Consider the following 22315-nt stretch of genomic DNA (forward strand, 5'->3'; position numbering starts at 1 on the left):
AAGGTCAGCTTTACTTTTCATCCTTTTGAGGTCGATATAATAAGTACTAGTTGATCACTGGGGTCAGTTGATGTAATTGACTTGCCCCCTTCCCTTGAGCCAAAATTTGAAACCATTATTATTATTATTATTGCTACTGCTGCTGCTACAACTATTATTATTAGGACAGCAGATTGGCAGAATCAGCAAAGCATCAGACAAACTTGCCTTGCAATATTTGCTCTGGTGTGTTACTTCTCTGTTCACATCCCACCAAAATCAGCTTCTTTCTTTTTTTTTTTTGTACCTCCGGTGTTGACCAAATAATATACCAATCATTTACTGAGGTCAGTATAACTGATTGTTTCCTACCCCCAAATTTCTAACCATGTGCATATTTTAACAATTATTATTATTATTTTTTTTGTGGTGAACCAGCTGAAATGTTAAAGAGTCAGTAAAAACTGCTTTGCAGTATTTGTTCTGAGTCTTTACATTCTGTTATCAGATCCTACCACTGTCAGCTTTGCTTCTCATCCCTGCAAGATAGATAAAATAAATACCAGTCATGTCCTGTGATAGATGCAATCAACTTATCCCCGACCCCTAAAATTACTGGCATTGTGCCGAAATTTGAAACAGTTATTATTATTATTATTATTATTATTATTATTATTAAGGTGGTGAGCTGGCAGAATCATTACTGCATCAGACAAAATGTTTGGCAGCATTTCTTCTGGCTTTACACTCTGAGTTCAAATTCCACTGAGGTTAATTTTGCCTTTCATCCTTTTCGGGGTTGATGAAATAAGTACCAGTCAAGCACTGGGATTGATATAATTGACTAGCACTCTCCCCTAAAATTTCAGGCTTTGTGCCTATAGTAGAAAGGATTATTATTATTATCAAATGCGGCAAGCTGGTAGATTTGTTAGTGTGCTGGACGAAATGCTTAGCTGTATTTTGCCCATCACTTTGTACTGAGTTCAAATTCCACCAAGGTCGACTTTGTCTTTCATCCGTTTGGGGTTGATAAATTAAGTACCAGTGAAATACTGGGGTCGATGCAATCGACTAGTCCACTTCCCACAAATCTGAGGCCTTGTGTCTGCAGTAGAAAATATTATTATTATTATTATATAAGGTGGCAAGCTGGCAGAATTGTTAGCATTCCGGGCAAAATGCTTAGCAGCATTTTGTCTGTCTGAATATTTTATTTATTTTCACATTCTGGGTTCAAATGCCACCGGGGTTGACTTTGCCTGTGCTCCTTTCAAGGATCAATAAAATAAGTACCAGTTGAGCACTGAGGTCGATGTAAGTGACTGGCCCTCTCCCCTGAAATTGCTGGTCTTGTGCCAATATTTCAAACCATCATCATCATCAATATTATGTCATGGTTGACTTTACTTTCATCCATTTGGGGTTAATAAAATAATAAGTGCTAGTTGATCATTGGGGTTGATGAAATCAACTTGTTCCTCCCCGCAAATTTCAGGCCTTGTTGGCTATAAGTAGAAAGGATTATTATTATTATTAAGTTTGGCTTTTGCCTTGTGTTTGTACAAGTTGACTCTAAGTTTCACCCAGAGACCTCAAGAGACAATAAGTTAGAAGTTTAAGTTGGTGTTATGACTAGGGTGCCATATATTTGGTTTTGCACAGAGTATTGTTCTAGAGAATGTCTGTCAAAACATAAGTCAATTAGAAGTTAGTTTTAATAGTAATTTCATTATAAGATGACAGTGAAAAGTGTCTGCTGTTATGTACATTTAAAAGTATTTTAACGCTGTTTACAGATTAAAATACTTTTGGGATTACATAGACAATATTTTCTTCCATTTTTGGATTTCCTGGTACCTGAGCTAGGCAGCAATTAGCCCCATATGCTTTCATTCCTAGGGCACCTATGACAACAGGTATTGTTTTGGTCTTGAGGTTCCACATTTTGCCAATTTCTATTTCAAGATCTTTACACTTGCTCAGTTTTTGATTTGTCTTGACAGATACATTTATGTCAATTGGGACAGTCATATCAAAGAGGAGGCATGATTTTTGTCTGAAGTCCTTCAATATAATGTCTGGCCTATTTGCATCTATCTTTCTGTCAGTTTGAATAGTAAAGTTCCAAAGGAGTGAGATGTGGTCATTTTCAAGTACTGACGGTGGTTTGTATTCCCACCAGTTTTTATCATGGAGCAGATCCAAGTCTTTGCAAATTACCCAGTGAATATACTGAGCTGCTCTGTAGGCACAAAACGACTGCACTTGGAGACAACATGATCAGAAATGTTAGTATGCTGGCAGAAATGTTAGTATGCCAGGCAAAATGCTTAGTGGTATTTTGTCTGTCTTTAAGTTCTGAGTTCAAATTCCACTGAGGTCAGCTTTACTTTTATCCTTTTGGGGTCGATAAATTAAGTACCAGTTGCATACTGGGGTTGATCTAATTGATTGGCCCCCTCCTCAAATATTTCAGGCCTTGTGCCTAGAATAGAAAAGATTATTATTACTACCAAATCTAAGCCAGTAACTATTACTATAGTATGCAGTTTTGGGTTGAAATTCTACTGAAGCTGATTTTGTCTTTTGCCTTTGTAAAGGTAAATAAAATAAGTACCAGTGTTATACTGCAGCTAAGTCAATCTCTTCCCTATAAAAAAACCAAAAAAAAACCAGTTTTGCCAAATAAAAAAAAAAACAAAAGAAGAAAAATAATCATCATTATCATTAATATCACTTTTCAGTTTGTGTTTTATTTTTACATGTCACATCAGAATACAATTATGTTTTCCTTGGGTTCAGCCTGAACTTGTGTTATCATTTGTTTTGTTGGTTTGTTTTCTTCTTTATTTTCTGCATACATTTGTGTTTTTGAAAGTGGCATGGGTGTATGTTTTCAGAAGTTTGCTTTGCAGACACACAGTTTCGGATTCAGGGTTCAGTCCCACTGCATGGCACCTTGGGCAAGTGTCTTCTACTATGGCTTTGGACTTTGGGCTGAGTGGATTTGGTAGACAGAAACTGAAAAAAGCCTCTGGTGTATATATTTATGTGTTTGTGCCCCCATTATTGCTTGACAACTGATGTCGGTGTGTTTACATCCCTGTAACTTAGCATTTCAGCAAAAACGACTGATAGAGTAAGTATTAGGCTTACTAAGTATAAGTCCTGGGATTGATTTCTTCAACTAAAAACCCTTTAAGGTGGTACTCCAGCATGGTTGCAATCAAATGACTGAAACAAGTAAAATAATAAATGAATACATATCGATGTATTATCATCATCATCGTTTAATATCTATTTTCCATGCTGGCGTAGGTTGCTTGGTTTGAAAGGAGTGGGCCAGTCAGGGAGCTGTCCAGACTCCAAATTGTCTGTTGTGGAAAGTTTTCTACAGCTGGATGCCCTTCCTAGTACCAATCACTTTACAGAGTGTGCTAAGTGCTTTTTACATGCCACAGGTATACATGTGTGTATCTTTGTGTTTGTTTCCTTCCCTTCTACTACTTGACAACAGGTGTTAGTTTCTTTGCATCCTGAATAGCTTGGCAGTTCAGTAAAACTATTTATTTTTCCTAAAAGGGTAGTTGGGATTGAGGTATTGCTTATAGTCTGATACTTCTGTACTAGACCATAAAAAATAAATATTGGGCTTGATTTTTCAACTAAACCCTTGAATGTGGTGCCCTGGTATGGCTGTAGTCCAATGACTTAAGCATGCAAAACAAAGAAGGTAAAAAGATAAGTGCAAATATGGCAGTGTGGTAAGGGTTTTGGGTTTAGTTCCACTGTGTGGCAGGCACCTTGGGCAAGTGTCTTCTACTGTAGCTTTGGGTTGACCAAAGCCTTGTGAGTGGATTTGATAGAATGAGACTAATAAAAGCCCATCATATATATGTGTGTATGTGTCTGTCTTTGTCCTCTCATCACTGCTTAACTGATGTAGGTGTGTTTATATCCCTATAATTTAGCAATTCAGCAAAAGAAACCGATAGAATAAGTACCAGGCTTTAAAAAAAAAACAAGCACTGAGATTAATTCATTCAACTAAAATTCTTCGAGGCTGCCCCAGCATGGCTGTAGTCTGGTGACTGAAATGTGTAAAAAATAAAAGATAGTATTATGTGTGTGCTTGAATGAGAGGGTGATATTTAACCTTTAGTATTCAGATTATTCTGCCAAATGTAATACTTTTTCATTCAAATTTTCTTTAATTAATTATGCATTATTTTGTAGCTTTGAAATTTTGATAATGTGTTTGTATATTTTATGATGGCCTTGAAGGGTAGGTGTGATAGGCTGGATCTGGCTGGTTAGAACATAAATCAGGTATATTAAAGTTTTTCTTTTGAGATGCTCTGTGTTTCTTTCAATTTAGGAAAATAACTTAGTTATCATTAAGCTAGTGTTAGGAACATAAATTGTGACTGAGGCTTGGTGGAAGATTTTAATTAAAAACTTATGGAAACAAGACATTTGTACTACAGAGCCAGAGCTGGTATCGAAAGGTTTAAATGCTAAAGGATTATAGTATGAGTTTGTGGTTGGAAGGAATATAATTTAAATGTGCGTTCATTTATTTCATATCTTAATGTCTCCTTTTCTTAGCTTGCATGGGTCAGATGGACTTTATTGAGGCAGATTTTCTACAGTCATTTCCAAGCAAGGCTATATTTCCCCAAATGGGTAAGAAGTTCATGCTGGAATCATGAATGCCCCCAGGTTCAATCCTATTGCATGGCATCTTGGCCAGATATCATTTGCAGACAGAAAATGTGAAAGCCTGTCAAATGGATTGTAATTCAAAGGTCCAGCAATGTCATACTGTGACAATGGATGTTTTGTCTGTGTGTGCGTGTGTGTGTGTATATATATATATATATATATATATATATATACATACATATTTATTTGTGTATTAAGGCTACCATTGGTTTCATGTTAAGGAATACCTCAACAATTATCAAGCCTATCAGATGGAACATTTGCATTTATCTCGATTTTGGTGTTTTAATCCAAAATGAAGTCAAACACTGATGTTCCATGAGATAGGCTTGATAATTGTTGAGGTATTTCTTAACATGAAACCAATGGTAGCCTTCATAAACAGATAAAGAATCTTCATCCACCAATATGGTGTTGAACACTTGTTCAATAGTTATATATTTACATATTTATGTCGATATCATCATCGTCTAATGTCCACTTTTCCATGCTTGCATGGGACAGATGGAAGTTTTTGAAGCAAATTTTCTCTGGCTGGATGCCCTTTCTGTCACCTGTTTCCACCCTCGCCCGTTTCCAAGTAAGGTAATATTTCCCTACAGCTGGATGTGTTTTATATGGAAAACTGGAAACAAACATTGTCACTTGTATAAAAGTGATACTTGTCTACAACCATCACATGATGTCAGCTCACACAAACAAACATACAGACACACACACACATGACAAACTTGACATAGAATGGGATTGAATCTGAAATGACATGGTTAAGAAGTAAGCTTTTTACATACACACACACATATGACAAGCTTCTTCCAGTTTCCATTTACCAAATCCACCCACAAAGCTTTGGTTGGCCCTTGCCCAAGGTGGCATACAGCAGGATTGAGCCTGAGACCACATGGTTAAGAAGTAAGCTTCTTACACACACACACATTTCTGACTCTACAGGGATTCAATGTTTTTAGCAACTAAAGCACTGGTTAGTTATGTTGTGCACTCCATTACTTTCATTGCCCTTTTCACAACCCTTATATATTAGAATCATATTTGTGAATGCATATGGCTCAGTGGTTAGAGTGTTGGGCTCATAATCCTAAGGTAGTGAGTTTGATTCCCAGGCTGGGCTGTGTGTTGTGTTCTTGAGCAAGACACTTTACTTCATGTTTCTCCAGTTTACTCAACTGTAGAAATGAGTTGCAACATCACTGGTGCCAAACTGTATTGGCCTTTGCCTTTCTCTTGGACAATATCAGTGATTTGAAAAGGGGAAGCTGGTATGCATGGGTGACTGCTGGTCTTCCATAAACAACCTTGCGTGGACTTGTGCCTTGGAGGGTAACTTTCTAGGTGCAATCCTATGGTCATTCATGACCAAAAGGTATCTTTACCCTTTTGTGTTCAAAATATATGCAAACCTTCATAGTTAGAATTTTGCTTCAGATATTTTTTCGTTGATGTTTATTCTGTTCACTGGCCATGGTATCCCTATCATTTCTTATATTTATTTATCTGTTTATTTCTTAGCTCACTTTGCAACCACATCATTTTGGTTTCAGTCCCACTGCGTGGTACCTTGGGCAATTATTTTCTACTATAGTCCTGGACTGACCAATGCCTTGTGAGTGAATTTGGTAGATAGAAATGTGTGGAAGCCTGTTGTGTGTGTGTGTGTGTGTGTGTATTTGTACCCCCACTACTTGACAACCAGCGTTGTTTTGTTTATGTCCCTGTAACTTAGCAGTGGAGCAAAAGAGACTGATAGAATAAGAACCAGACTTTAAAAAAAAAGTACTGGGGTTTTGTTTGATAAACCCCCTCAAGGTAGTGCCTCAGCTTGGTTGCACTCCAATGACTGAAAAACAAGTGAAAGAGAAAAAAAAAAGAACAGATGTTAGTAGGCTGATGAAAAATATAAAAAAAAAAAACACCACTAAAAAGAATAGTATCCTGTTATGTCAAAGGTGAAATGGACCAGATTGGATTACAGGTTTATACATAAACCACTAGTGATAAATATTGTAAAACTTGGATGAATTGAATATGTCAAGATTTCAGTACCCTATTCATTACACAATGAGTCAAAGGCTAGAAACAAGATATGTAGGTTAACATTTTCCACATAACTTAAACAGTTACATTCATTTGTCTCAAGCTTACTTCATTATAGTTGTGGTGGTGGTGATGATAAATTTAGTGGGAAGCTGATCATATAGCAAATTGCGTTTGTTGGAGTTGGAGTGTAGTTTAATGTTGAAAAACTAACAAAGCACTTGCTAATTATAAAGTGCTTCTTTCTACTCCTAAGAGTTGTAGCTATGAACGGAAGCTGTTTTTTTACCTGAGTCAGTGGGTGTTATGCTTCTTGCTATAGGCACTCATCTCAGGATGGACAGTTATTAGAATGTGATCTATTGACTCTTTGACTTACAGTTCAACTCTCTCTTTCTCTTTTACTTGTTTCAGTCATTTGACTGCGGCCATGCTGGAGCACCGCCTTTAATCGAGCAACTCGACCCCGGGACTTATTCTTTGTAAGCCCAGTACTTATTCTATTGGTCTCTTTTGCCGAACCGCTAAGTGACGGGGACATAAACACACCAGCATCGGTTGTCAAGCAATACTAGGGGGACAAACACAGACACACAAACATACACACACACACACACATATATATATATATATATATATATATATATATATATATATATATATATATACATATATATGACGGGCTTCTTTCAGTTTCCGTCTACCAAATCCACTCACAAGGCTTTGGTCGGCCTGAAGCTATAGTAGAAGACACTTGCCCAAGGTACCACGTGGTTGGTAAGCAAGCTACTTACCACACAGCCACTCCTGTTTATTTGCTTGGCAAGCAAACAAGGATATATGGTAAAGGTTGTAATGTGTATATTTGTGATGAAGTTGGTTGATTACTAAAATTTTCATTTTAGTACATTTACATTATGAATTCTGGCATTATAGGATACTTCCACTGCTCAATACATATCAGGACTTTGCCATATAATATAAAATTAAGGTGTGGCTGTGTGGTAAGAAGCTTGCTTCCCAATCACATTGTTCCAGGTTCAGTTCCACTGTGTGGTGCCTTGGGTGAGTGTCTTCTACTATAGCTTCAGGCCAACCAAAGCCTTCTGAGAGGATTTGATTGATGGAAACTGAAAGAAGCTTGTCTGTCATATATATATAAATATATGTATATACTTGTGTCTGTGTTTGCCCCACCACAGTCACCATTTGACAACTGGTGTTGGTGTGTTTATGTCCTTGTAACTTAGCTGTTTGGCAAAAGAAATTGATGGAATAATTACCAGGCTTAAAAAACAAATAAGTACTGAGGATGATTTATTTGACTAAAACTCCTTCAAGGCGGTGCCCCAGCATGGCCACAGTCTAATGACATGAACAAGTAAAAGATATATTTATATATGTAAACTTTTTATATCCTTTTCATATTTCTTGATTTGAAATTTTAATTTCTAATCCCACATCATACAGTGAGGAGATAGTTGCTTCACTTTGTATTAATGGCCATCTAGAGGGCATTATGTGTGTGTAGGACAGAATAAGAAACATGTTAACAAAATAGAAATTCCATTTTTAATTTACACTGAAGGACTTACATTTTCTTTTTTTTTTTCCTTTTCCTCTTGACTTTTTGGGGTGAAAACACGGAGAGAGAGAGAGAGAGTCTTCCACATATGAAATTCACTTATAAGGTTGACCTGGGGCTATAGTAGAAGATACTTGCCCAGGCAGTGGGATTGAACTCAAAATCATGTGGTTGCAAAATAAGCTTCTTAACTACACAGCTATATCTGTGATGAATTGATATGTCTTCATCATTTAATTTGTGTTATCATTGATGTTTTATGACTTAAAGCCTAATTCTTATTCTCCCTTGAAGAAGAGAAAGAAGTACTTTTTCCTTTAGGAAAAGTTGAATTTGAGATTTCTAGTTAACAAAATACTGGTGAATTTAACTGTTTTGCTGCTGCATTCTTCATGAAATAAAGCCATTCTGTTGAACTCATCTTTAGCTAAATGGATTGAGCTTTCAAATGATAAATATCTTGTCCACTGACACTGAGCTCATATATATTTTTTTGCTTAAATGTTGAGGATGTAAAATAAGTTTGCATTTTATTTGATAGCTATATCTCTTTAGCATATAAAACAAGCCATATTTGGTCAAAATATTTTACCTGTTTTTATGTTCATACCAGCTAGATCTAGCCTCTCACACCTAGCTTACATTGTCATTCTAAAAATAAACAACTACATCATCAAAATCTCTAAGATATGAGATAATGCATGATTAATTCAAAGCAATGTGAATATATAAGCATTACATTTGACGGAGTAATCTCAATGCTAATGAGTTATGCAAAAAAATTTTTTAATTAAACATATATACACATATTTTATAGAGCTTTTAACTGTCTTTATGTAGCACAGGGATCAGTAACTTCTTGTAATGGGCCTCTTGAATTTCTTTTTTAAATGTTTGTATTTGCTCATAGCCTCTATGTGTATTGTATCATATATCACACGTAAAAATATCCCTACATATTGATACAGGTGTAACTCTGGTTGAGAAGTTTACCTCCAAACAATCTGATCTTTGTTTCAGTACCATTGCAAAACACCTTGGGCAAATGTCTTCTGTTATAGCCCTGGGCTATTTAAAGCTTTGAGAGTAGATTTAGGTTGAAGGAAACTGAATGAAGCTTGTCATAGTTATGTGTGCATGTCTTGATGTTTTATGATGGCTATAAATAAGCATCATTGTTGTACAAGCCATATTGTTTGTTTCCGGTCTTCTGTGGAAAAAATGTATGATCATGAGAAATATTACCTTGCTTGGAAACAGGTAAGGATTGGCAACAAGAAGGACATCTGACTGTAGCAAATCTGCTTCAACAAATTCCTTCCGACCCATGCAAGCAGGGAAAAGTGGATGTTAAGTGATGATCATGATGAGGATGTTTCTTGCCATTCCCATCACTGACAATTAAAATTAAAACCTTAAACAAATTGTGATGCAAAATATTCATTAAAAGCCATCAAATGCTTACAGGTTAACAAATACATTAAATTTGAAAAAGGTTTTTAGAAAAGGTTAGAGGCCAAACTACAGTGAACACCTCAGCGTCTTACTTGTAGGCTGCAGCTTACCTGTGAACAAACCCCTGATAAGTCTAATTAAAATTATCAGAAAACAAACCAAATATCAATTTCTAGCTTATAAAGAATAGGATAATGGTTATTAATTTCTCTCTTATTTTCGCTTCTGTTGTATTCTTTCCTTTTCCTTCCATTTGTTTTTTTAAAATCAATATTGCTATTATCGGAATATTTCCCATAGTGTTTATGTTCAATTTTATCACTTTATCACCATTATCATGGTCACCATCATAATCATCATCATTTAACATCCGTTTTTCATGCTGGCATGAGCGGGATGGTTTGACTTGAGCTGGTAAAGTCAGGGGCTGCACCAGGCTCCATTGTCTGTTCTGGCATGGTTTCTATGGCTGGATGCCCTTCCTAATGCTAACCACTCCATAGAGTGTACTAGGTGCTTTTAACGTGGCACCAGCGCCAGTATTAATTCTGCTGTGGCGGACCGGTCCTCTTGAGCATTTTATAATTATCTATAGTTTATGTTCCCGAGCCTAAATATATAAATTGTTGACATGTGTATCTTCATTGTCATCATCATCATCATTTAATGTTCATGTTCCATGCTGGCGTGGGTTGGATGGCATTGACAGGATCCTCTGAGTCTATGGACTGCTTCAGCATGGTTCCTATGGCTGGACATTCTTCCTAACGATGATCCCTTTATAGCTTGTACTGGGTGGTTTTTTTCATACAACCAGCAATAGTGAGGTTGACATGCAGCTTGCAAGACTACAGGCCCCAAGAGGGGAAACATTATGATAGATGAAGTGTAAAGAGAGTTAAAGTATGAGAGAAAAAGACTGGAGCAGAACAGGTTTCCTGCTGTAGAGCAGCTCCATAGCTACTCACACTATATGTAATATTAGTATGTGATATATCACACTGTGTGTGATATTACGCTAATTCAGACCTTATCTCACAATCTAAATCATAAACATTTTCATTGGTCATAAATATATATTTTTTTAATGTAAACAAGATGCGGCTGTGTGGTAAGAAGCTTGTTTCCCAACTACATAGTTCCCAGTTCAGTCCCACTGTGTGGCACCTTGGGCAAGTGTTTCTACTATAGCCTCAGGCCGACCAAAGTCTTACGAGTGGATTTGGCAGATGGAAACTGAAAGAAACCTGTCATATATGTGTGTGTGTGTGTATTGTCCCCTACCAATGGTGTTGGTGTGTTTATGTGCCCATAACTTAGTAGTTTGGCAAAACAGATGGATAGAATAAGTACCAGGCTTCAAAAAAAAAATAAGTACTGGGATCAGTTCATTCGACTAAAAATTCTTCAAGGGCGTGCCCCAGCATGGCTGCACTCTCAGGACTGAAACAAGTAAAAGATTAAAGACAAAAGTGTAGATGAGATGAATAAGAGAGAGAGAGAGAGAGAGAGAGAAAGAAAAAGAAATGAAAATGATAGCTACAGCTCAGTTTATATGTTCACTGTATTATATGATATACAGTAGGTATCGTTGCAATGCCTTTTAATGTATACAGTGGTTTGTAAGGTCATGAGTATTATATGAAAATGAAGTCAGGAGCTCTTAGAACCTGGTAATTGAAATCTCCTAGGTAGTTTGGTTTTTTTTTTATTTAATACCATTGTATCAGAGGGTTCACTTTGAAATAATAGTAAACATATATCTAAAAACACTTCAAACTGGATTGCATAATTCCTCATTGCATATTGAGTACCCAGTTGAAATGGTACTGTTTCTTTCAGCTTTACATTGGTAATTTTTAACATTAGTGTATAGTTGAAGTTGTGACATCAGTTTGTTGTTGAAATTGAATACAAATCATTTAAAGCTACGTTTTAGTAATATTATTCTTATTTTTATAAAACTCAACTAATTTTAACCATTATTAGAGGTCTGGTTGATCCTGTACCTATTATCTTTACTATGTATGTACACATTCCAAGATATAGCTTTTGCTAGTTGCAGTAATGTTTAAACAGGCTGTCTTAAAGTTCTATATTTGTAATATTAAATTGATTTTATTTGATGTATCTGTCCATTCTTTTTAAAATTTATTTTGTTAACTTGTATGTTTGTAGTTATGAGGGCTGATTTTGTTCATAACTTCTAAAGATACTCAGCTGTAGAAAGCAGCTAAAACTCAAATAAGTTTTCTTGAAGCATTGTGAAATATGTTAAATTTGCATGTATAAAAATCGGAGTAAGAAATAATATCCTTATTAATTAAATACTCGCCCTAAAGGCAGTGTGCTTGCAGAATCGTTAGTTCATCAGGCAAAATACTTCACAGCATTTTGTCCAGCTTTATGTTCTGAGTTCAAATTCTGTTGCAGTCAAGTTTGCCTTATCCTTTCAGGGTCAATAAAATAAGTACCAGTTGAGCACTGGGGTTGATGTAATTGGCTTACCCCTTCCCCACAAATTGGTGGCCTTGTGCCAAACTTTGAAATCAATTAATTGCTCACCTCTCTGCCACCAGCTCCACTATTCAGTTGTTGAATGTTTCACAAGAAAAAAATAGTGTGTGGATTCTATTGCTGTAACCATATCCCTCAGTGAATACTACTAGTTATTGTCTCTCAACTTAGAAAGGAATACAGGAAAATACAGCTGACAAAACTTTAACAGAACTTTGATTTACCATTCATCAGAAAATTAATTTGACCATCCAATGGTGAGCAATCAGGCATTTTGTATAAAGATGCTTAAATGAAAGTTTGACATCAACATTTTCATTGCTAGTTATTCATTCATTGATTTACATCAATCTTCACTGATCTTTTAAATTTTCCATGACTCATTCATTCTGAAGTAAGTAGAAGACAGAATATTTGAATAATGTTACCATTCTCATTGATTTGTAGCATTGATTGATGATGTCCAATATTTTAAATCTGGGTTTGTCCCTGTTAACAGGGGTGGCCCGATCTACCTCACTCTTACAGCAACTGCTCTCACACCATCTTGCCCAGTTTTGGGCATCCTCCCTCCTCAAACTAACCCTCCCAACTTCCTCCTCCACATTTTCTTTGGCTGACCTCACTTTTGTGGTTCATTCACTTTAAACTCAAGCTCTCTCCTCAGATCATGATCCTCATCCCTCCTCAACACATGTCCATACCACCACACTCCATTCACCCTTGTCAGCTGTTCCATTGATTCCTCCAACCCCAGCATCCCCATCAAGTCCTCAGCCCTCCTTTTAGCCAATAGTTTCGCACCACACATTGCTCTCTTGATTCTTCTCAAAATTGCCATTTTGCTTTCCCCCAGACACCATGTCTCACTCCCTTACATATCCATCACATGGTTTCACCTTTTAACATTCAGATTATTCTGTTAAATATTCTGCTTATTTATTCACATTCATTTGAATTAATTATGCATTAACTCATGGCTTTGAGATTTCAATCATGTGATTGTTTATTTTTAGAATGACATTACAGGATAGGCGTGAGAGTCTCAATCTGGTTGGTTTGAATATAAAAGAACTAGAATATTTGGGCCTGATATGGCCTGTTTAAATGCTAATGGGTTAATAATATTGGAAGCTGGAATATGAAAAGGAACTTCGTGATTCCATTTGATTAGTATGTATGAGAAATAAGAATCTGTGTTTTTGTAGTAACTTTAGGATGTAATGCTTCATTGTAAAAAACAAAAACAAAAAACCCATAACAAAAGTGTTTCCAGGAAACACTAAAATGTGATTTGTAAACTTGTACAATGTACCTAACTCATAAAAAAAAAATGGGCAAATAAGAGAAAAATTAACGGAAACTTTATAATAATAATAATGAAATTATTGTATACAGTGCTCAGGTGCACCACAACTTGTCAGAAAGTGCATATAAAGTATATGCAGTAATGTAGAAATGTCTGGAAAGCGAACAATGTATGAGTCAGATACATGCTTGTGTGTGTATGGAGGGGAGAAAATCAGGTGTAGTGTTGGTGAATCTCAGAAAGCATGGAAGTTTTGAAGGATGCAGTGCTCCGACAACTAACAATTGATGCCGGCAGTTTGTTCCATGCTTCAGCAACTCTCAGCGTAAAAAAATGTTCCCTAAAGTCATGGGAGCTGTGCTGTTTTCTGACTTTGTAAATATGTCCACGGGTGTTAGACGGGTGGAGTTTGAAAAGGTGCTCAGAGTTATTGTTTGAATGATTCTGCTCATTATACTGTTTTTGGTTGATAGATATGGTGAAATTTTTTACTAGTTTTATAGTATTGCATCTGTTCTAGAGATGAGTTGAACCTAGTACTACAAGCTAACAAAATGTTTCTGTTGCTTTTAGAATTGACCAAAATGCAGCTGTGGGACCTATTTGCAGACGTACTGTAGAGAGCCAGGCAGAACTGAGCAGTTAGATCATAGACACAGCATGGTACTGCTAAGCAAAACATGAACTATCAATCCTATGGCTATGATTATGATACTTCACTAACTTGGCTAATTGCAAACTTCTTTGATATTAAGTAAGTTGAAGGTGGTGACCTGGCTGAATTTTTTAGTATGCTGAGTGAAATGCTAAAGCAGCATTTCGTCTGTCTTTATGTTCTGTGTTCAAATTCTGCTGAGGTCCACTTTGCCATTCATTCTTTCAGGGTCAGTAAAATAAGTACCAGTTGAACACTGGGGTCAATGTAATCGACTTAACCATCCCTTAAAATTTCTGGCCTTGTGTCAAAATTTTAAACCAACATTAAGTTGTATGATGCCAAACTCCTTAAGCTTTCATAATTAATGTAATATTTGCTCCAGAAACAGAAAAAAAAACCCCCAAAAAACTAATGAAATTATAACGTAATCTAAAATGTCCATCAGAAAAATTTAAGTTTGTTGATCATAAACAACTGTTGATCAATTTCATGTTAGAAGTTCATCTTGTTTCATTCATTCTTTCATTAAATATATATATAGCATTATGAACAGAAATTCATATCAGTATATTTTGTTATATCAATGCAATTGCTGGATAAATACTTTGTTTTATATTTTATCTTCTTTTTTTGTGTATGTGTGTGTTGTACTTTTTCTAACTCACGAGAGTTGAATAATTTTATTGCATAATTTTTAGATAAATTTATTTTCCCTCAGGACTGTATTTTTGATGTGAGGTATATTTTTCTATATTTTTTTATTATTATTTTATATTTGTCATCTCATTATTACATATTAATAGTCTTATTTTTTTTGATAATATTATTGTTAATTTTGTATAATATGGCGATCTGGCAGAATTGTTAGCATGCTGGATGAAATGTTTAGTGCCATTTCTGGCACTTGATGTCTTGAGTTCAAATCCTTCCAAAGCCAACTTAGCCGTTAGTCCCTGCTGGGTCAATAAAATAGCATAACAATCAAGTACTGGAGTTGATATAATCAACTAACCCCCTCTCAATAAAGTTGCTGGTTCTATACCAAAACTAAAAGATTGATTATTATTATTGTCTTTGAAATAAGTACCAGGTATATACTAGGGTCAATGCTAACTAGCTAAGCTCTTTCCTGACAGATTTCTAGTGACATTATGCCACTTTAAGAAACCGCTGTTACTATTATCACTACCTCTATACATTAAGTCTTTCTTTCAGTTTGTTTATAGAGCCTGGAATCTTCTTTCAAAAGCTATTTAATAATCCCAATTTAATTGCATATCTATGTTTTAGTGGAACTTTATAGAGTTAAGCAACAATTAATGAATACAATTGTAATGATGCAAAGTGTATCTAAAGGAATACATTTTATTCCCTTAACTGATTTATCTATGTCTCATCTCAGCTCCATTCTGCAGCTTAGAGATGCAGCACATTCCTTAACCCACGAGCTGTCCCAAGTATTGCTGCTATCTGAATACCTCCTCAGAAGTTTGGTATTTGCAGCTTTTGATGCCAGGATATTGCTCTTTTCGAGATAGTTCTAAGTGCATTGATCACAATAGGTACCACGCTCACTTTTGAAGCTCCGTGGAATTTTTTTGGTTCCAATCATAAGTCTTGGTACTTCCTGACACCCTCATCCTCTGTCTTAACAATATTCTGGTTTGCAGGAATAGCAATCTTGATGCAGGTCCATTCTGTGGACTCTCAGCTGGATAGTGATATCTGGTTTGTAATGTTGCAGCCTTTTGTCTGCATATATTGGCATATCACATATGTGTCTCACCTGATCATTCTCTGCTACAGGTAAAAGTTGGTGTTCATATGGATCATTCCAGCCCATACTTCTTGTACAACTCCCAGTGTATTCGCGCTGCTATTTTGTCATGGTATTTTTTGTCTACCTCTAGTTTTGAGCTTCCACTAATTGTGTCTGTCTCAGACAATTTTCCACATAGTCTACAAAAAATGGTGATGCTGCTGTCTTATCAATGCTACACTTGATTGAGTTTGTACATAAAGCTTATTCTTGAGTCAGTGCATTTAAAGCTTGTTTTTGAGCAGCAAGAATCAGCCCTGTTTCCTTCTTTAAAAAAAATTTGTCTTAACCTTCTCCAGGATTCTTCATTGGTTTCATCCACTGTTTGCTGGCAAAGCTCTCCGTATTGGACTTTCTCTTTCCAGTTGACCATCTGCTGCTGCTGTTGTTATTATTGTTGATGATGGTGATGATGATGATAGTGGTGTTGTTGATGATAGTAGTGTAATAAAGTTGTGGTGGTGTTGATAATGATGAAATGAAGATAATGATGAAACTGACCATTCTAAGTGATAACAATTGCTAGTGAATATGCTTTACTGAGGAGATTTAACAAAAACAAAACATATTTGATGTTTTTTTTACATTTGACGACGAAGATAAGGCTCTCTCGCTGTGCATTGTCTTCATTTTGCAAAAATTTGTATCAGCTGAGAGTGTAGGAGTTATCTCCCCTGCTTCCTGTATTTAGATTTGAAGTTTCAAGAATAACATTTCCATTCACAAAACGAGTTTCTACTGTTAATATTATATGTATATGTATGCTTGCATACAAATACATACATACTTTCATACCACTTACATACATACATATTTGCATACAACTTATATACACACATACACATGGTGTCCGTCTCTGTCTATCTGCCTCTCTCTCTCTCTATACATATATATATATTAAATACTAGCAGTATCGCCCGGCGTTGCTCAGGTTTGTAAGGGAAATAACTATAAAGCATTTTTAGAGAGTTATAGCCAAAAAATGGAAAAAAATGATGGTAAATTTTTTTTTGAGAGTAATAAAAGGTTGAGTTTGCGTCCCCTAGACAGTCTGTGGTTTGTTTTTTTTTATTCTCGACCCATGTCGAATTTATCGATTTTTTTTCAGAACTGGGGGAACTTTTCAAAATTTTCGCTGCGTTAGTTTTGAATTATGACATTGGGTATGTGTGTGTCAAGTTTCATCAGAATCGGTTGAAAGCCGTGGTCAGGGTGAGGGTACGAGAAAACAGACACACAGAAACACGCACAGACAAACTGCCGTTTATATAGAGAGAGATATATCTTAGATATACTCTTTTACTTGTTTCAGTCATTTTACTGCGGCCATGCTGGAGTACCACCTTTTAGTCGAGCAAATCGACCCCAGGACTTATTCTTTGTAAGCCTAGTACTTATTCTATCGGTCTCTTTTGCCGAACCGCTAAGTAACGGGGATGTAAACATACCAGCATCAGTTGTCAAGTGATGTTGGGGGGACAAACACACATACATACATATATATATATATATGACAGGCTTCTTTCAGTTTCCGTCTACCAAATCCACTCACAAGGCATTGGTCAGCCTGAGGCTATAGTAGAAGACACTTTCCCAAGGTGCCACGCAGTGGGACTGAACCCGGAACTGTGTGGTTGGTAAGCAAGCTACTTACCACACAGCCACTCCTTTTCATGTTCAGTTTTAATGAAAACAATTTTACATTAATCTGATGGGTTACTCTATACATTTGTAGAGTACAAATTCATTCTTCTTCTATAAAAATGTTGACAATGACTTCGAAGTTTCAACCAGTTAAGCCATCATTGGCAGTCTGACAATAGCTTAAATGGCTGAAACTGCAGTCACTATCAACAACATTCTTAGGCACATAAAAGCACCCACTACACTCTCAGAGTGGTTGGCGTTAGGAAGGGCACCCACCTTGCCAGATCAGATTGGAGCCTGGTGCAGCATCCTGGCTTGTCAATTCTCAGTGAAACCATCCAACCCATGCCAGCATGGAAAGCGGACGTTAAACAATGATGATGATGATAAATATATATATATATGTATATATATATGTATTTATTTATTTATAGTTAATTGATAAAAATAACGAATCCAAGAAAAGGCATTTTGTTTTGTCTTGATACATCAGGAATTAGTTGAATAAGAGTCCACTCATCTTTTGTTAAAACCAATCCCTGATTGACTCCAGATGAAATAAAAATAAAAAACTTTTTGTTGCAGTCATTATATTGACTCTTAGTTGTAAGTGCTTTCCTCTGAACAGTCAACCCTAAATTTTATACACACTCTCACATCATCATCATCATCATCATCGTTTAACATCCACTTTCTATGGTTGGACGATTTGACTGAGGACTAGTGAACCAGATGGCTGCACCAGGCTCCAATCTGATCATAAATATATATATATATATATATATACCAGGTATTTTCTCTGGACATAATATCAGGTGTCTGAGGCCACATATGTTTAAAAATATGTGTCAGTGTCTCACCTTTTTCAGCAGGTAATAGAAAGACTGATGTAAGAAAGCAAGCTGATTTTATATGCATGGCAGAGACATAAAGTAATAATACTATGAAAAGTGGGAAACAGCTGAAATTATAATTTCAAAATGTTACTCTCTGTATGTAAAACTCTTATATTAGAGTGCTTCATTCTCAGAATTAAGTAATGAAAATAAAACTTGTAGTCAAAATATGGAAAGCCACTCTTATATTCACTACTGACATAATCCATGAAATAGAAATATAACAAAAATATTTTTATACAAAACTTTAGATGGCTATGAAAAGAAGGATTCTTTATATTTTTCAGATTCGGACTGATTATATATATATGAGAAAATAGAGAGGTAATTAATAAATGATAATTAAAAAATTAACGATTATTATTTATTAATTAAAAGTTTGTCAAATTTTTAATTAATAGATAATAATTTATTAATTACCTCTCTATTTTCTCATCTTATTATTATAATAAATAAAATACATAAACTACGGTTTATATAGCTACCTTACAGTTGAGTATTAAATGTTATGTTCGATATTCTTTGTATAGGTTACTAACCAGTACTTTCATAGGATTTTACTATTTCGTGCAGCACGAAAATTTTGTCAGTGAACAGGTCGCGGTCTCAAAGTGACGAAAATATTTCGACAAATTAAATCTAAATGTTGAAGTGAATCTAATGGTTTTTTTGTGTGTTTCTTAAATGGCTTATAAACACCTTCCACACTGCAATTGTTATATATATATATATATATATATATATACATGCATACACGTATATATTTTCAATATTGGTAGAATCAATGAAAAAGGTACTCCATCCAGTGTTAGACAAATATCAATTTAATACAAAATCAAAAGAGCTACTAATAGTTTTATGCTTTTGTGATACTTTAAGTAGGCATATTTATAAACTGAGCCATGTATCCCTAAGCAATCTTTCAGGCTCTGTTTGTGCATCCTTGTTTTTAAAATACATATAATGCTTAAACAGAGCCTGATATGAATATGCTTAGTTGAAATATCATAAAAGTATGAAACTATCAGTAGCTCGTTCAGTTGTGTATTTGAGAAAAAGATGTTTTGGTTATATCATTTTATTGATCCTTAAATGATGAGAAGTGAAATCAGTTGTGGTGGGACTTGATTGTAGGACATAATGGGATTGAACTAAACACATCAAAGAATTTTGTTTGATGCTCTGCTGGTCCAAGCAGTATCCATTCAGTCACTATGGCAGACTGAAAACAAGCAACATCATGTTTTTTTTTTTCCCTCCCATGGGGTATAACAAAATGTAATAAGTAATAACATTTAAATTCCTGTCTATTAAGGAATAACGATCAATCAAAAAACATGAGGATTATTAATTTACTCTATTTCCTCCTTTTTGTTTTGTTTTCTCACTGCCCCATCCCCTCCCTGACCATTCTCCTTCATAAATAGGAAGTTTTTTTCTTTTGTTTTTCCAATTTGCAAAAATTTCAAAAGGTTGTAAATTCTGACTATGTCTTTTAACCCTGTAGCATTCAGATTATTTGGTCAAACATAATGCTTATTTATTCACATTGCATTGAATTAATTGTGAATTATCTCAAGGTTTCGAGATTTCAATGATATGATTGTTTATTTTTAGAGTGACAGTGTAGAGTAGATAAGAAAAGCTGGACCTGGCCAGTTTGAAAACAAAAAAAAAAAAAACCCAGATAGAATATTTGGGCTGGATATGGCTGGTTTGAATGCTAAAGGGTTAAACTCACCAAAAAACTAGCACCTGTTAATAATCAGTTTTCTGAAAATTTATTCTTTTTGTTACATTTATGTATTTGTTTTGCAAGATTCTTTTAATGTGAAAATGTATGTTGAAATAGATATTACTATATTTGGTGACGGTCATATTTTGTCAATTAAGCACACACAAAGGAACTAAGATAAAAATAAAAAAAAAGCTGAAATGAAGACCAAGTATTATAGTGTGAGTGTTTAATTGGCAAAATAAGACCATTCCCAACAATAACAATATTGTTTTTGTTCTTCTGATTAAGTTTATATTGTACAACGTTTTGGTGAACTTACTTAAATATCTCTTTTTTTTTTAAATGTAAATAATTGAAACATGAAAAAAAAAATAATGTAAATATTCTAAATATAGTCAAAATTAACATAACATGAAAACAAATAATTACATTGATATTCTACTTTTTATTTTTTTAACTGAAAGTATTATATAAGAGGAGATGAGGCTGGTAAAGTTAACAAAGATTCAAGCTACACTTGATCAAAATTTGCTATTTGTTCCTTGCTCCTCACAATTCTCAGAAATATGTGGTACCATAATTTTTATCAATGTAGTAAGCATTATATGATCAAATGTTTGTTAGCTTTCAGTATTGAGTTCAATCCACTCACTCTTTTTATACTTGCAAAAGGGTAAGGCAACATGCCCCAGATACTGTATTTTCCAGCATACAAGTTGATGTAGTATAATAGTGTAAACTTGTTATGTAAACATTCAAAGATTGTCACTATCTTTCCGAATCCTGCTGCATTTCATATTTGGTCCCCCAAAGTCATTGTGGTGTATAAGTTGACCTGCCTTTTTTTTTGCTGTAAATTTTGGCCTGAAAAATTTGACTTGTATGCCAGAAAATTCAGTAAACTACAAAGATGAAACCTTTAAGGTCTACCCCATTCTTGTGCTGAGATGTTATCAATGGATAATGGCCGTCACACAACAAATGTATTATAGTAGATTAACTGTGAATGTAAGTTAATATCATCATGCATCATTTTAATGGATTTCATTATTTTTCCATGTTTTTTAAGTTTGTGAGCTGAGCTGTTAGAAGTCTGTTCATTAGAATGAAGTCTTTCAATTAACACAATCTTCATTTAAATACAAATGCAGAAAAAAAAAAGTAAAAAATTTGGTTCTTAAATACATGTATATTTTCTTTCCCATTTTAATTTTCAAACTTAATGATACTCTTATTTTATTCTGGTCAATTATATGTTTTATTTATTGACACATTCCTTGTCAAAGAAGCAAAAGAAAAAAAAAAAAATTCATATGGATGCTTAATAAATGGATTTCCAAACTGCTGATAAATTTCCATGCTAAATTTATTTTTGAACTTATGGAAGAGAAAATTACATGTGTATGGAAATTTGATTCATTGTACTTCATTTTAGAAAATTAAAATATTCTAAAATAAACATTGTGTTGATTCTTTATTGTATTTCACTACATGGGTTGGCTGGAAACTTCATAAGCTGACCAAGATACTCTCATAGAATGTGACCAAACGAGATTTATTTTTCAACTTAGTCCCCCTTGCAATCCACACACTTCTTCCATCAGTGTTGCAGTGCTTGGAGTCCATTGGTCTCAAAGCTTTTATCCTATTGGTAAAAAAGTTAACAACAGATATGATGTCATCATTACTGTGATACTGGTTCCCTGTCAAGTGTTTTTTCATGTTGAAGAACAGATGATAGTTAGATGGGGCCAAATCAGGAGAATAGGGATGGTGATCAACCAGTTCAAAGCCACAGTCACGCCCAGCAGCCATTGAAACGGACTTGTGTGCTGGAGCATTGTCTTGATAAAACAAGAGCCATTTTGTCATATTAATAATAATAATAATAATTGTGTACAGTGCTCAGGTGCACTACAACTCATCTAAAGT

The 22315-nt window shown here is 34.9% G+C and overlaps 1 protein-coding gene across 1 annotated transcript in view; it reads left to right on the forward strand.

The window, feature by feature from the left end:
• The window catches only part of LOC115220004, a 32801-nt gene extending 15834 nt beyond the window's left edge, over positions 1-16967 (forward strand). The window contains exon 4 of the mRNA XM_029790308.2: positions 14199-16967. Within this exon, the coding sequence (XP_029646168.1) occupies positions 14199-14200 (2 nt within the window). The 3' untranslated portion in view covers positions 14201-16967. The remainder of the gene's footprint in view (positions 1-14198) is intronic.
• Positions 16968-22315: the final 5348 nt, after the last annotated feature.

The sequence above is a fragment of the Octopus sinensis genome, linkage group LG15, assembly GCF_006345805.1.
Source record: "Octopus sinensis linkage group LG15, ASM634580v1, whole genome shotgun sequence".
NCBI classification, from domain to species: Eukaryota; Metazoa; Mollusca; class Cephalopoda; order Octopoda; family Octopodidae; genus Octopus; species Octopus sinensis.